This window comes from Eurytemora carolleeae, unplaced genomic scaffold, assembly GCF_000591075.1.
Source record: "Eurytemora carolleeae unplaced genomic scaffold, Eaff_2.0 scaffold1772, whole genome shotgun sequence".
NCBI lineage: Eukaryota > Metazoa > Arthropoda > Copepoda > Calanoida > Temoridae > Eurytemora > Eurytemora carolleeae.
This window is the reverse complement of record NW_019397667.1, coordinates 11,496-25,400: the sequence shown is the minus strand read 5'-3', so window position 1 is coordinate 25,400 and position 13,905 is coordinate 11,496. Positions and strand designations below refer to the sequence as shown.

At 32.5% G+C, this 13,905-nt stretch overlaps 1 protein-coding gene across 1 annotated transcript; it reads right to left on the bottom strand.

Moving 5' to 3' along the window:
* Positions 1-4,773: 4,773 nt before the first annotated feature.
* On the bottom strand, positions 4,774-13,723 carry LOC111715418 (uncharacterized; the record flags this gene model as incomplete). Its single annotated transcript, XM_023490731.1, is given in 11 exon segments — positions 4,774-5,316; positions 6,232-6,322; positions 6,820-6,919; positions 7,623-7,675; positions 8,582-8,653; positions 8,724-8,792; positions 9,540-9,616; positions 10,686-10,730; positions 11,252-11,346; positions 12,316-12,364; positions 13,654-13,723. Coding segments are annotated over 11 exon segments (979 nt in total), but the record flags the coding sequence as incomplete, so codon positions are not given.
* Positions 13,724-13,905: the final 182 nt, after the last annotated feature.

Here is a 13,905-nt window from a genome sequence, read left to right as displayed (position 1 = left end):
GAATTGCATCCTTCAATCCCCATAGCCCCCCCGTACCTGTTTTTATCATGTTTAATAAATTTTTTAATACATTCTGAAGAAAAGGGTATTTCAATTTTGAAAATTTTCTCCATATCAATTCTGTCAAAGTCTTCATGAATCCAAATCTGTGCTAAAAAACCAACTTTTGTTTGTGCAATGAATGAATGACCCTTTGCTTTTAAGGAGCGAAATGAGAAAAAAGAAAAAATTGGTTACACAATCAAATCGGAGTTATGGTATAGACTTTCGTTTATTTCGAACACTTGATCTCAATATCCAATGTGAGCTCATTTGAAAATGATTTAGATCTAACCTGCCACGGGATCCCAGAGTTAGGTTCTAGACTATGCCGAACTCTGAAATAAATAATGAATGATTGAGTGAATGTTGAAGTACGTGAGTTGATGAATGAGTAAATGAGTGAGTAAGTGCTTGAATGAGTAAGTGAGTGAGTGAGTATAAAAGTAGTGAATAAGTTCGTGATTGATTGAATAAATGTGTGTGTGAGTGAAGGATTAAGTGGTTTAGTGAGTGAGGGAGTGATTGAGTTTGTGAGTGATTGAGTCTGAGTGAGTGGGTTCATGATTAGGTTTATAAGTGAGTGAGTGAGTGAGTGAGTGAGTTAGTAAGTGAGTAAGTGAGCAAATGAATAAGAAAGTGAGTAAATGAATAAGTAAGTGAGTAAATGAATAAGTGAGTGAGTAAATGAATAAGTAAGTGAGTAAATGAATAAGTAAGTGAGTAAATGAATAAGTAAGTGAGCAAATGAATAAGTGAGTGAGTAAATGAATAAGTAAGTGAGTAAATGAATAAGCGAGTAAGTCTATTACTGACCTAAGGGTGAGGGGTTGTGAAGTTGTGCCACGAATGGAAAAAACCTAAAAAAAGTTTAGAATTATAAAATATAAATAAGTTTATTCGAGTATTCGAGTATTCGAGTATTCGAGTATTCGAGTATCTTTTATTGTGTATAAATAATAATAACAAATGTATAATGAGGTAAAAAAACTACAAAAAAAAACAATTTACACCAAAAATAATGAAATTAACAAATGTTAAACATATTAATAACAATAATTTTAACATAAACAATGCTAATTATAATAAAAATAAAAATAATAACAGTTAAATCAACTTCAATAAGATTTACCATTTCTAAACTAAATCTTACAGTTAGATCCATAAAACTTAGGAACACGAGGACGATTGATAATTTTAATGATTTCCTCTGAACATTAAACCTAACCATGCAATTGTGCAGTGTACACAGACCCCTTTTAAACCAATTGTGCAGTGTACACAGACCCCTGTAAAACTATTTCCTTCTAAACAAAATCAAATACACGGATCGCTTAAATATCGTCTTTTTATTCCACAATTTTATGGGTCCCACTGTATAGAAAATTAAAATGAAAAAATACCATTTCTTTCTCATGGAATGTTTCTTGTCCAATATCAACATTATCACACAAACCCCGTAACCTTCAAAATAAAAACAAATTGGACAATTAAAGAACATAAGGAAATGGAATCTGCAAGAGACCCCAATATTGACCGCTTACGATTGAGTGGGATATCCCTTGTGATTGCTCTCAAATTAGAACAAAATGTATGTTGGTAATTTTTAGATAATTCATGTTATTCGATAGATTAGTAGACTCTAGACTGTAGATTTAGTGCCAGGTTGAAAAAAATGTTACAATGAAAAAAAACCATAAAAAAATTAATATTGATAAAAAACAGATTAATGGATATATCTATATAATATAAAAAGACATTTGTATATATGTTCCTTATAGCCGGCCAAACGGCTGGACCGAATGGGCTGAAACTGAGGGAACCCATGAGTGCCTTGGGAGTAACATAGGTAAAATAAAAAGAGGATTTAAAACGAAAATTTGATTTAAAAAAATTCCACGGGCAACGCCGGGCACTTGAGCTAGGTAGTTAATAATAGAAATAGATAAATAGATACGAAGACCCATTCAGATAAAACTATATTTATAAATAGTTCTTTCTGCAAAAAATCACATTGATGTGTAATGGGTATTAGGATTACAACTTTTCAGACAACATTATTTTCAAATTATGCTAATCTATATGTAAATTTAACTTGTCTGTCTGGGTGTCTGTTGGTTTGTTTGTTTGTTAATTGTTTGTATCCAATAAACGTCAAAACGGCTGAACCGATCGGGCCCAAAGTTTGTATGGGACCTCACGCGACCCCAGGGAAGGTTTACGAATGATCAAAATTTAAAAAATTTGTGTTTAAAAGTTTTTTTTAAATTTTTGTAAAAGTTCGAAAATGCGCGAAAAAATATTATGAAATCCGCGAACTTTTTTGTTTTTGTTTTATATTGTAAAAAGAGAAGATGCTCAGAGATAAAGCCACAATTAAAAGTTGCAATAGAAGATGAGCGCGAAGCGCCCTAAAAGCCTAGTTATCATAAAAATGAAACTAACCTGTGATTGAGTACATCAACATGAGAATCCAGTACGCTTCCCTGTATCAGTAAAATGTACATGTAATAAATATACCAATAAACTCAATATTTTATAAACCTGAACATTAATTAATTTCTGAACAGACCTATCGGTCCATATTATTATCTGTACAATACATACTGAGAATAAATAGAGTGTTGTATCTGGATTGATACAGACTAAGGTTTATTGTAGAACATTGAGTCCCGAGAGTGAGTTGTATCTGTACGATACATATTGAGAATACAGAGAGTGTTGTATCTGGATTGATACAGACTGAAGTATTATTGGTCGGACATTGAGTTCGAGAGCGAGTTGTTTCTGAACGATACATACCAAATAATACAGAGATTGCTGTATCTAGATTGACACGGACCAAGGAGTATGAAATAGAAGGGAGATATAATTGACGCAGCCCGCCCTACCATATGATTATACATGTATTGCAGACGGTATTCCATTTGTATAAGAAATATTGGTTTGATGTACAATTACCGCGTTTACAATAACCTATTCTGAATATTTCTTATACAAATGGAGTACCGTCTGCAAAGCATGTATAATCTTATGGTAGGGCGGGCCGCGTCAGATGTATCTCCATTCCATTTCATACTCCTTGACACAGACCTAAAAGAACTATTGGAGTAAGGCATTTGTTACATCAACTACACATATCGTTAGTACATTAAAATTATATTAAAGGAATAGTAGACTAATTTTAAATCATCATTTCAACCATGGCATGTTCGATTCACAACGGTACCATTTAACCCTTGATCTATCTGAGGAACAATAAGGGAGATATGGTCGAATATACCTATCTTGAGAAGTGTTACATTTAGTTTATTTCCTTAATGACTTCAACAGCATAAATCCGCAAGTTACTTTTATAAAGAAAACAGAAAAGGAAAAAAAATTTCGGTTGGAAAAATAATGATTTCTCATTCATCTTTGTTTTGAGAAAGGTTTCAAGGGTTATTGGTATGAATCGGATGTGACTCTATAAATGTCTGAAATCAAAACAGAAATATATTTTCATTTAAATAAGTTTCACTGTTCCCTGAAGTAGGTATTCTTGGTCAGGAACAATATTTACTTTCATTGCAGCAGTTAGGGCCTACAACATTGTCAATGTCAATGTCAATGTCAATGTCATTGTCATTGTCATTGTCATTGTCATTGTCATTGTCAATGTCAATGTCAATGTCAATGTCAATGTCAATGTCAACGTCAATGTCATGGTCAAGATCATGATCAAAGTAAAGGTCATGGCCAAAGTCAAGGTCGTTGTTAAAGTTCAGGTCATGGTCGAAGTAAAGGTCATGGTCGAAGTAAAGGTCATGGTCGAGGTAAAGGTCATGGTCAACCTCAATGTCATGGTCAAATTCAAGATCATGTTCAAAGTCAATCTCATGGTTTAAGTAAAGGTCATGGGCAAAGTAAAGTTCATGGTCAACGTCAAGGTCATGGTCAAAGTAAAGGTCATGGTCAAATTACAGATCATGGTCAGAGTCAAGGTCATGGTCAAAATCAAGGTCATGGTCAAAGTAAAGGACTTGGTCAAAGTAAAGGACTTGGTCAAAGTAAAGGTCATGGCAAAAGTAAAGGTCATGGTCAAAGTAAAAGTCATGGTCGAAGTTAAGGTCATTGTCAAAGTAAAGGTCGTGGTCAAAGTTAAGGTAATGGTCAAAGTCAAGGTCATGGTTGAAGTAAAGGTCATGGTCAACGTCAATGTCATGGTCAATTTCAAGGTCATGGTCAAAGTCAAGATCATGGTCAAAGTCAAGATCATGGTTAAAGTCAAGAACATGGTTAAAGTAAAGGTCATGGTCAAAGTAAAGGACTTGGTCAAAGTAAAGGACTTGGTCAAAGTAAAGGTCATGGCCAAAGTAAAGGTCATGGTCAAAGTAAAGGTCATGGTCAACGTCAAGGTCATGGTCAAAGTAAAGGTCATGGTCAAAGTACAGATCATGGTCAGAGTCAAGGTCATGATCAAAGTAAAGGACTTGGTCAAAGTAAAGATCATGGCCAATGTAAAGGTCATGGTCAAAGTAAAGGTCATGGTCAAAGTAAAGGTCATGGTCAAAGTAAAGGTCATGGTCAACGTCAAGGTCATGGTCAAAGTAAAGGTCATGATCAAAGTTAATGTCATGGTCGATCAACGTCAAGGCCAACGTCAAGGCCAACGTCAAGGTCATAATCAAGATCAAAGAAAGCTAGTTGAACTCACCTCCATACCCTGAAAGGGAGCAGAAACACTCATTTATCTCTGAAAGTAACAAATCTGATTTTTCACCCTGTAATAAATCAACAGTGATATTTAGGGAACAGTTTCATGAAAATAACTATCTTGCTGTCTAAATTATCATTTTTAAAATGGCTTCTCTTCATGCAAAATCATATTCATAACTTCAGGTCAGGTCGTTTGTATTAGGATCAAAGTTCTTCCGAGATTGGACTCAATTCACAGATTAAAGCTATTGGAAGTAATAGAATCCATTACCAGATTGGATCCTTTGAAGGTATGGGATCCAATGAGCGGTCTGTATTGGATTAAGTGGTTGGATCAGCTAGAGGATTAGGAAGGGATGGGGATGTAGGATTGGATCGACTTTGATCCATATTCTGATCATTATTTGGATTTTCAGGTGCCTTGCTCTCCGCCTTGTTTTCATCCGACTCCTTAAGAGTCTTGTTTTCCCCAATATTGTGTGATTTTGTCGGTTTATATCTCGCGTTCTCTATAGGCTTGGGTCTAACATCATTAAGAGCAAAGCCAGGTCTCTCCGGTCTTGGTTGGAATGGAATACCCTTAGAAAATTATTTATTCATTAATAAAAAGAATATGCGCAAAATAGAAATTACAAAAAAATAAAGTTGAGCAGCGTAATTTCAAGTGAAATTTAAATTTAAGAGTTGCTTAAGCGATTGCAATTGTAACTTTATATCTTTATTTAAGGAACAGCCAGGAAGATTTGACGCTTTTTCTTCTTTATAAGACAAGAAGAATTTTGTCAATTTCTTTCTTTTTCTCTGCTGAATAAATCTATATTCTTCTAGAGGATTAAATATGATCAATTTTCAGGAAAAAACAACAAAATACTCTTTGATTCATTTGCTGAATTAAAAATTCAACTCTTTTATGTAGAGTCACTAAAAATTACGTAGACCAGTCCCTTTAAAGGGTTAAAAATTTAGGGAGAGTGGGATTCATGTTGTGTTCAATGCCCGGAAAATTACAAAACAGAGAGAGGGGGATTGAATTTTGACACTTTCTGGACTGAGCGCTGCGGCTAGGACAGGGGGCCGAGCGCTGCGGCCACATTTAAGACCCCACCAGCTACCAGTCTCTACGAAGGCATCCCACAGATATTATTTTTCTGGATCTACAAAATTCAATCCCCCTTTCTCTGTTTTGGAATTTTCCGGGGCAGTGAACACAACGTGAATCCCACTCTGCCAAAAATTTATTTTAAAAGTTTTGCAGATTTATGTAATATTTCTTCCCGCATTTCCATTAAAGGACTTCACTAAGTTTCTACAAAAGTACAATATTTTTCAATGCTTTATGATTGAAAATTAATTTCTGTTTCTGGGGGAAAAAGGACATAAGCAGGCAAGTTTTTTCATGTTTTTTTTCATACTTTTCACCCAATATGTTCTAGGAAAAACTCATTTTCTTAATGAGGTAATTTTCCAAGAAATATACAACCCTGCTTGTTTTACCTCAAATAATGATATATCATGCCCATCAACTGTATGAACCGGTTTCTTTAAACAGTAGTCCATCATATACTGTTCGCTGTACTGTAAAAATCTGAACAAAAAGATTGGATCAAACAATTTTGAAATAAGCAAATTCCGCATGTCTTTAGAATTTTCTTTTAAAAAAATTGAATAAAAACAATTCCATCCACAATAAAGCAATCCCTTCAAGCTCAAAATATATAAACAATCCCTTAAACCCATTAAATATTTAAAAAAACATTGAATTAAAAAATATATTTATCCCTTTATTTATATATTATTAATCCCTTTTCAATCATCTGGATTATCTCTTGAAATCTCTAGAATATCTGGATTATCTCTTTAAACCCCAGATGGATTATATCTCAAGATCACTAAAATAACTGGATTATCTCTTTAAACCCCAGATGGATTATATCTCAAAATCACTAAAATATCTGTATTATCTCTTTAAACCCTTAAAATACTAAAACCCCTAAAATACTAAGCTATTAAACCCCTAAAATACTTGGCTATTAAACCCCTAAAATACTAACAGTATAAGACCCTATAGTATCCTAAACTTACCCTGTTCCCTTGTAGCGTTTACTGAGCTCAAAATCTTTGATTTTACCAAATCTTGTAAAATACTTTTTCAATCTATCCTCCGTCATATCCGCTGGTACACCTGGAACAATAATCGTTTTCTAAATAGGACTATTGGTTAAGGACAGGTTCATGAGAATATTAAGTTTAGCAGTTTAGGACGGGTTCATGAGAATATTAAGTTTAGTAGTTAAGGACGGGTTCAGGAGAATATTAAGTTTAGTAGTTTAGGACGGGTTCATGAGAAAATTAGGTTTAGCAGTTTAGGACGGGTTCATGGAGAATATTAGGTTTAGTAGTTTAGGACATGTTCAGGAGAATATTAAGTTTAGTAGTTTAGGACGGGTTCAGGAGAATATTAGGTTTAGAAGTTTAGGACGGGTTCATGAGAATATTGAGTTTAGCAGTTTATGACGGGCTCTTGAGAATATTAGGTTTAGTATTTTAGAACGGGTTCATGAGAATATTAGGTTTAGTAGTTTAGAACAGGTTCATGAAAATATTGAGTTCAGCAGTTTATGACGGGTTCAGGAGAATAAAAAGTTTAGTAGTTTAGGACGAGTTCATGAGAATATTAAGTTAGTAGATACAAAATGTCTAAAGCAACAATAAGGCCCAAAAACAAAATGTCCATTAACAAAAAGTTCAATAACAAACACCCAAAATTACACATCCCCCAAAAACAAAACGCCCAATGTTACAAATCGCCCAAAACACAACACCGAAATAACAAAACAAAGATTAAGAAACAGTCCCATTAACATTTAGAAAATATCAACACTAACCTTCAAGTTCTATAAATGCTTCATGCTTCACAGTAAACTCTTTTGGCCCAGGTCTATTCATATTAACAAAAACATTAAGCAGTGCTTAGGATCCATTTAATTTCGAGGATCCGCACTGGATAAAAATGGATCCGGGCCCAGATCTTTCTTTAAAAGGAGTGTTCGTGAAAAATGAAAGGGGGTATAGGCTTACGCGGGAAAATAATCGCTTTTGATCGCTACTAATCTTACTTCTATATGTTGCTCTATAAGTAGAAAATTGTTAAAAACAACTTATACTGAAGAACGTAGCTTCCATACAAATTCAGAAAGTTGCAATATACGACTCAGATCGTGAATGAGGGAGTGACAGCAATTATCAAAAATGTCAAAAATAGGAATTTCCCAAATACCTGGGTATCTGGGAAATTTCCCAAATGCCTGGGTATCTGTGAAATTTCTCAAGTACCCAGGCATTTGAGAAATTTCCAAAATCTTAAAAATATACCACCCTCAAATACCTATAGGAATTTGGGGAATTTCCCAAATGCCTGGGTATCTGGGAAATTTCCCAAATGCCTGGGTATCTGGGGGAAATTTCCCAAATGCCTGGGTATCTGGGAAATTTCCCAAATGCCTGGGTATCTGGGAAATTTCCCAAATGCCTGGGTATCTGGGAAATTTCCCAAATGCCTAGGTTTTTGGGAAATTTCCTATTTAGAAAAAAATGTAAATGCTGTCGTGTCATGTCGTGAATCCATGAATCCATGAATCCGTGAATCCGTGAATCCGTGAATCCGTGAATCCGTGAATCAATGAATCAATGAATCAATAAATAAACGAATAAATGAATAAACGAATAAACAAATAAACGAATAAACGAATTAACGAATAAATGAATAAATGAATAAATGAATAAATGAATAAACAAATAAATGAATAAACAAATAAAAAAATGAATAAATAAATGAGTCTTTTACCTTATAAGACTCGTCTGAATCTCTTCTCTCAACTTCTTCTGAATATTTTTGATATTCTCGAAGATCATCTGCCTGGAGAATAATTTCATTATTATCATTGTAAACAGTTGTCAGTATTAGATCAAATAATGAAGAATTTTACCTTTTCCTCGCTTCTTTTTCCATAATTTCCTTTTCATATTCTTCTTCCATTTCCTTTCTCTTTCTTTCTCTAAATATCAAAAGTAATATGAATGGTCTACACTCAAGCAGGGATACATATTTTATTCATTTCCCCCCCACCCCCCTTCAGAACAGTTTTTTTTCCCCCAGGTATTAGATAAGTTGTTGCTACAGCAGAACTTTTGGGTAATACGGCAAATAAAAATGCTTTTGATGTCAATTTTTTTATCAACAATTAGCATCAACATTTTATTTCCCCTCATTTAAAATATACATGCACTCAAGAGAGTATAATTAAGAAGTAATAACTAATTATAAAACTGTTATTTTGGTTCGCAGTATTATAAAGTTTTTGGACAGAAATTTTCTCTTTATCGAGAAGGTTCCAGCCTTTTCAGATTTAATTCAGATATTTTAACACGTTGTGCCAAAATAATAATGTTATAGGTAATTTTATGAACCGTTTGTGTACTTATTTCAATGGCTATTTCAAGATCAAATATGCTTTGAAACAAAGCAGAAGTCAAAATATAAAATTGATTTCAATTCAAAAAAATATTTTGGAAATATCCTAAAATCTTAAGAATTGGAGGCTAATTTTTAAAATTTTGATCATTCATAAACTTTCAATAGGGTCAAGATTTTGGCCTCATCGCTTTAGCCATTTTGACGCTAATTAGATACAAAACAGACACCCAAACACCCAAACACCCAAACATACATAAAGACAATATATAGATATAGAGAAGTCAAAATTAAATGATTAAAGTCAAGATAGTTGACTTTTATATTCTACCTGTATTTTTCCCCTTCTAGAGCTTTCACAACATAAACATCCTTATCCAAGATCTTGTGCAGGTACAGCAGCGACACCTAGTGGACAAACATTAAATTATTTAGCAGAGAAACCTAACGATTAAATATTAAACTATTCACCAGAGACACTAACGATTAAATATCAAACTATTCAGGAGAGACACCTAGTGGACAATATTCAACTATTAAGAAGAGATACGTAGTGGACAATATTAAACTATTGAGCAAACCCTAGTGGAAAATATTAAACAATTCAGCGGAAACACCTAGCGGACAATATTTAACTATTTAGCAGAGACACCTAGCAGACAATATTAAACTATTCAGTAGAGACACCTAACTGGCCATATTTTAAACTATTCAGCAGACATCTAGTGGATAATATTAAACAATTCGGCAGAGACACCTAGCGGACAATATTTACCCATTTAACAGAGACAACTAGTGGACAATATTTACCCATTTAACAGAGACACCTAGTGGACAATATTTACCCATTTAACAGAGACACCTAGCGGACAATATTTACCCATTTAACAGAGACCCCTAATGGACAATATTTACCCAATTAACAGAGACACCTAGTGGACAATATTTAACCATTTAACAGAGACACCTAGCGGACAATATTTACCCATTTAACAGAGACACCTAGCGGACAATATTTACCCATTTAACAGAGACACCTAATGGACAATATTTACCCATTTAACAGAGACACCTAGCGGACAATATTTACCCATTTAACAGAGACACCTAATGGACAATATTTACCCATTTAACAGAGACACCTAGTGGACAATATTTACCCATTTAACAGAGACACCTAGTGGACAATATTTAACAATTCAGCAGAGACACCTAGTGGACAATAAATAACTTTCAAGTAGAGACACCTAATTTGAACTAATTTGAAATGAAATCTGAAAAAGAGGACTATGTTTAAACATTCAGCAGACACCCCTAGGGACTACTTGCAAACCGAGCTTATCTCTTGGTTCGTATGAGGGCTGTTACATCAATGGAACTATCTCTATTCCCAGCTATTGAGCTCATACTGGTTACAGTATTTTACTTTGACAATAAATTCCACTATTAAAATATTTTCTGGTCATAGTCGACATACCTTCTGAGCTGAGTCTTCATCTTCGAACAAAACCAACCCAGATTTCTAAAGCAAAATAAGAATAACTCAAACCAGGACAAAAATAATATCAAGTCATCGAATCAACGAATCAAAGAATCAACGAAACAACGAAACAATAAATCAACGAATCAACGAATCAACAAATCAACAAATCAACGAATCAACGAAAATCCAATCACGAACAAAATGTTAAAACAAAAATAAAATAATTTTGATTGGGGACCACGGTAGAATCACGGGAATGTGTTTTTGCTTAGTTTAAAATTCGGTGATGGCGAAGGATGAAAAAAAATATTTCGGTCTGGGTTGACCCTCGTCAGTTCTTGAGATTGTTCCGATCAGGAAGATTAAATGTGTTTTATCAAAGTTTAAAATTTCGAATTAGAGTGGATACTGGATACTGGATAGACTTAATAAGAGAAAGTTTTTTCAGGGAAAAGAGTTCCCAAGCCATATATAAATAAGAAAATAAATAAGTAAATAAAATAAATATCTAAACAAAATTAAAGATTAGTAAATTAATGAATAAAAAATGCCAGACTTACGTTTCTTGACCCCTTTAGCATGATTAAGGAACGAATTCTGCCAAACTTCTTGAAATATTTGTCTAAATCAGATTCTCGAAATGGCTCTTTAAATCCTAAACAAACAGTTGCCGGCGTTTATATAAATACAATGAAAACGACATTTTATTAAGACTGCCTTGATCCCTAATAAGAATTATTAAAATTACAAGTTTACAAGTTAACAAGTTAACAAAGAAAAACTGTCAATTGCATACTTCTCTTTGTTTACATGTTTAATTCTGTGTTTTTGCTATTAGACAAGATTAGTAAAAATCAAAATTAAAATAGAAATCAAATAGTCTTAATTTTATTGATTGATTGATTTGATTAATTTTATTGATGAATATGACGACGATTAAATATTATCTTTAGATGAATAAATAAATAATCCAGTGAATTAAATCAATATACGAGACAATAAATGAATTTTTCAAAAACAAAATCTGAAAATAAAAAATTTAAAAATTAGTGTAGGCCTTAAAAAATCATTAATTATATGAATGAATCAAACGTTTTAAAATAAATATATATTTTAAAAAAACTTGATGTGAATGAAATATAAATGAAATAAAAAATTAAAAATGAATCTATATATAAATTTGGCTTGTCTGTTTGTTTGTTTGTTTGTTTGTTTGTTTGTCTGTCTGTCTGTCTGTCTGTTTGTATCCAATTAACGTCAAAACGGCTGAACCGAACGGGCCCAAAATTTTTTGTGGGACATTTAGGGACCCCAGGGAAGGTTTATGAATGATTGAAATTTTAAATATTTGTCTCAATCAAAATTCGATAGTCATTAAATTTTTTAAAATTTTGAAAATCTACGAAATTTTTTGTGAAAATCCGCGAATTATTTTAGTTTTGTTTTACGATGTACACAAAGAGAACATGTTCACAATTAATTTAGAAAATGGGCGCGAAGCGCCCTCTAAGGCTAGTTTCTAAAGAAATCAATACATACATTGATAAAAGAACAAATTAATAAATGAATAGATGAATGAATGAACAAATGAATAAATAAATGAATGTATAAATGAATGGTCTACCTTCTTTACAAGTAAATTTGACTGCCAGTGAATGCTCTAAATCCTTGTCCTGTAAAAGGTAAAAAAATTAAAAACTTTATTATAAAGAAAATATTTTTTTATCACCAAGAAGCTTTGTTGCAAAGAGACTTGCTTGAGGATTTTGCTGCAACAGAGAAAAACGACAATATATTCCCCATTTTTTCTCAGACAGAAACAAGGAGTATGGAATATAAAGGAGATAGAAACGACGCGGCCCGCCCAATGATTATACATGCTTAGCAGGCGGTACTCCATTAGTGTAAGAAATACAAGTGTATTTAAATATTATATAAAAATTGATTTTATATAATATAGTGTAGTAAAAACCACATTTAAAAAATTAAAAAAACCTTTAAAACTCCTTTTCAAATGTAGTGCCCCCGTATGTAAAGCATGTATAATTATATGGTAGGGCGGGCCGCGTCGTTTCTATCTCCTTCATATTCCATACTTCTTGTTCAAAGGATACGGTTATGAATCAGAAAAAAAACCGCTCTTTTAAAATGTTTGGTTACTTTATCTCAGCTTAAGAAAACGGGTTTAAATTCTTGAAAGAATTCTTTCAAATTCTTGAACAAATTCTTGAACAAATTCTTGAACAAATTCTTGAACAATTTCTTAAAAAAATTCTTTAAAATTCTTTACCTAATTCTTGAACAAATTCATGAACAAAATTTTGAACAAATTCTTCCAAATTCTTAAACTAATTCTTGAAATTTTTAAACAAATTCTTTCAAATTCTTGAACAAATTCTTTAACAAATTTTTAAACAAATTCTTTCAAATTCTTTAACTAATTCTTGAACAAATTCATGAACAAATTTTTTCAAATCTTAAACTAATTCTTGAAATTCTTAAACAACTTCTTAAAAAAATTCTTTAAAATTCTTTATTTAATTCTTGAACAAATTCATGAACAAATTCTTGAACAAATTCTTGAACAAATTCTTGAACAAATTCTTGAACTAATTCTTGAAATTCTTGATCAAATTCTTTCAAATTCTTTAACTAATTCTTGAACAAATTCTTTAACAAATTTTTAAACAAATTCTTTCAAATTCTTGAACAAATTCTTTAACAAATTTTTAAACAAATTCCTTCAAATTCTTGAACAAATTCATGAACAAATTTTTGAACAAATTCTTTCAAAATCTTAAACTAAACCTTGAAATTCTTGAACTAATTCTTGAACAAATTCTTTCAAATTCTTGAACAAATTCTTGAACTAATTCTTGAACTAATTCTTGATCAAATTCTTAGTTCTGGAAAAAAAATTCAAACTTTTTAACATTCCCTTTAAGAATATGTAATTTGTTACCTCTCCCTTTAAGTGAACTCGTTTAGTCACCAATTGTCTAGTCTCTCGTCCAACCTCCAATCTATGAGGTCTGAAACATTTTGCCGTTTTAAATACACGTGATTTTAAGGGACTATACACGTGATTTTAAGGGACTGTACACGTGATTTTAAGGGACTGTACACGTGATTTTAAGGGACTGTACACGTGATTTTAAGGGACTATACACGTGATTTTAAGGGACTGTACACGTGATTTTAAGGGACTATACAC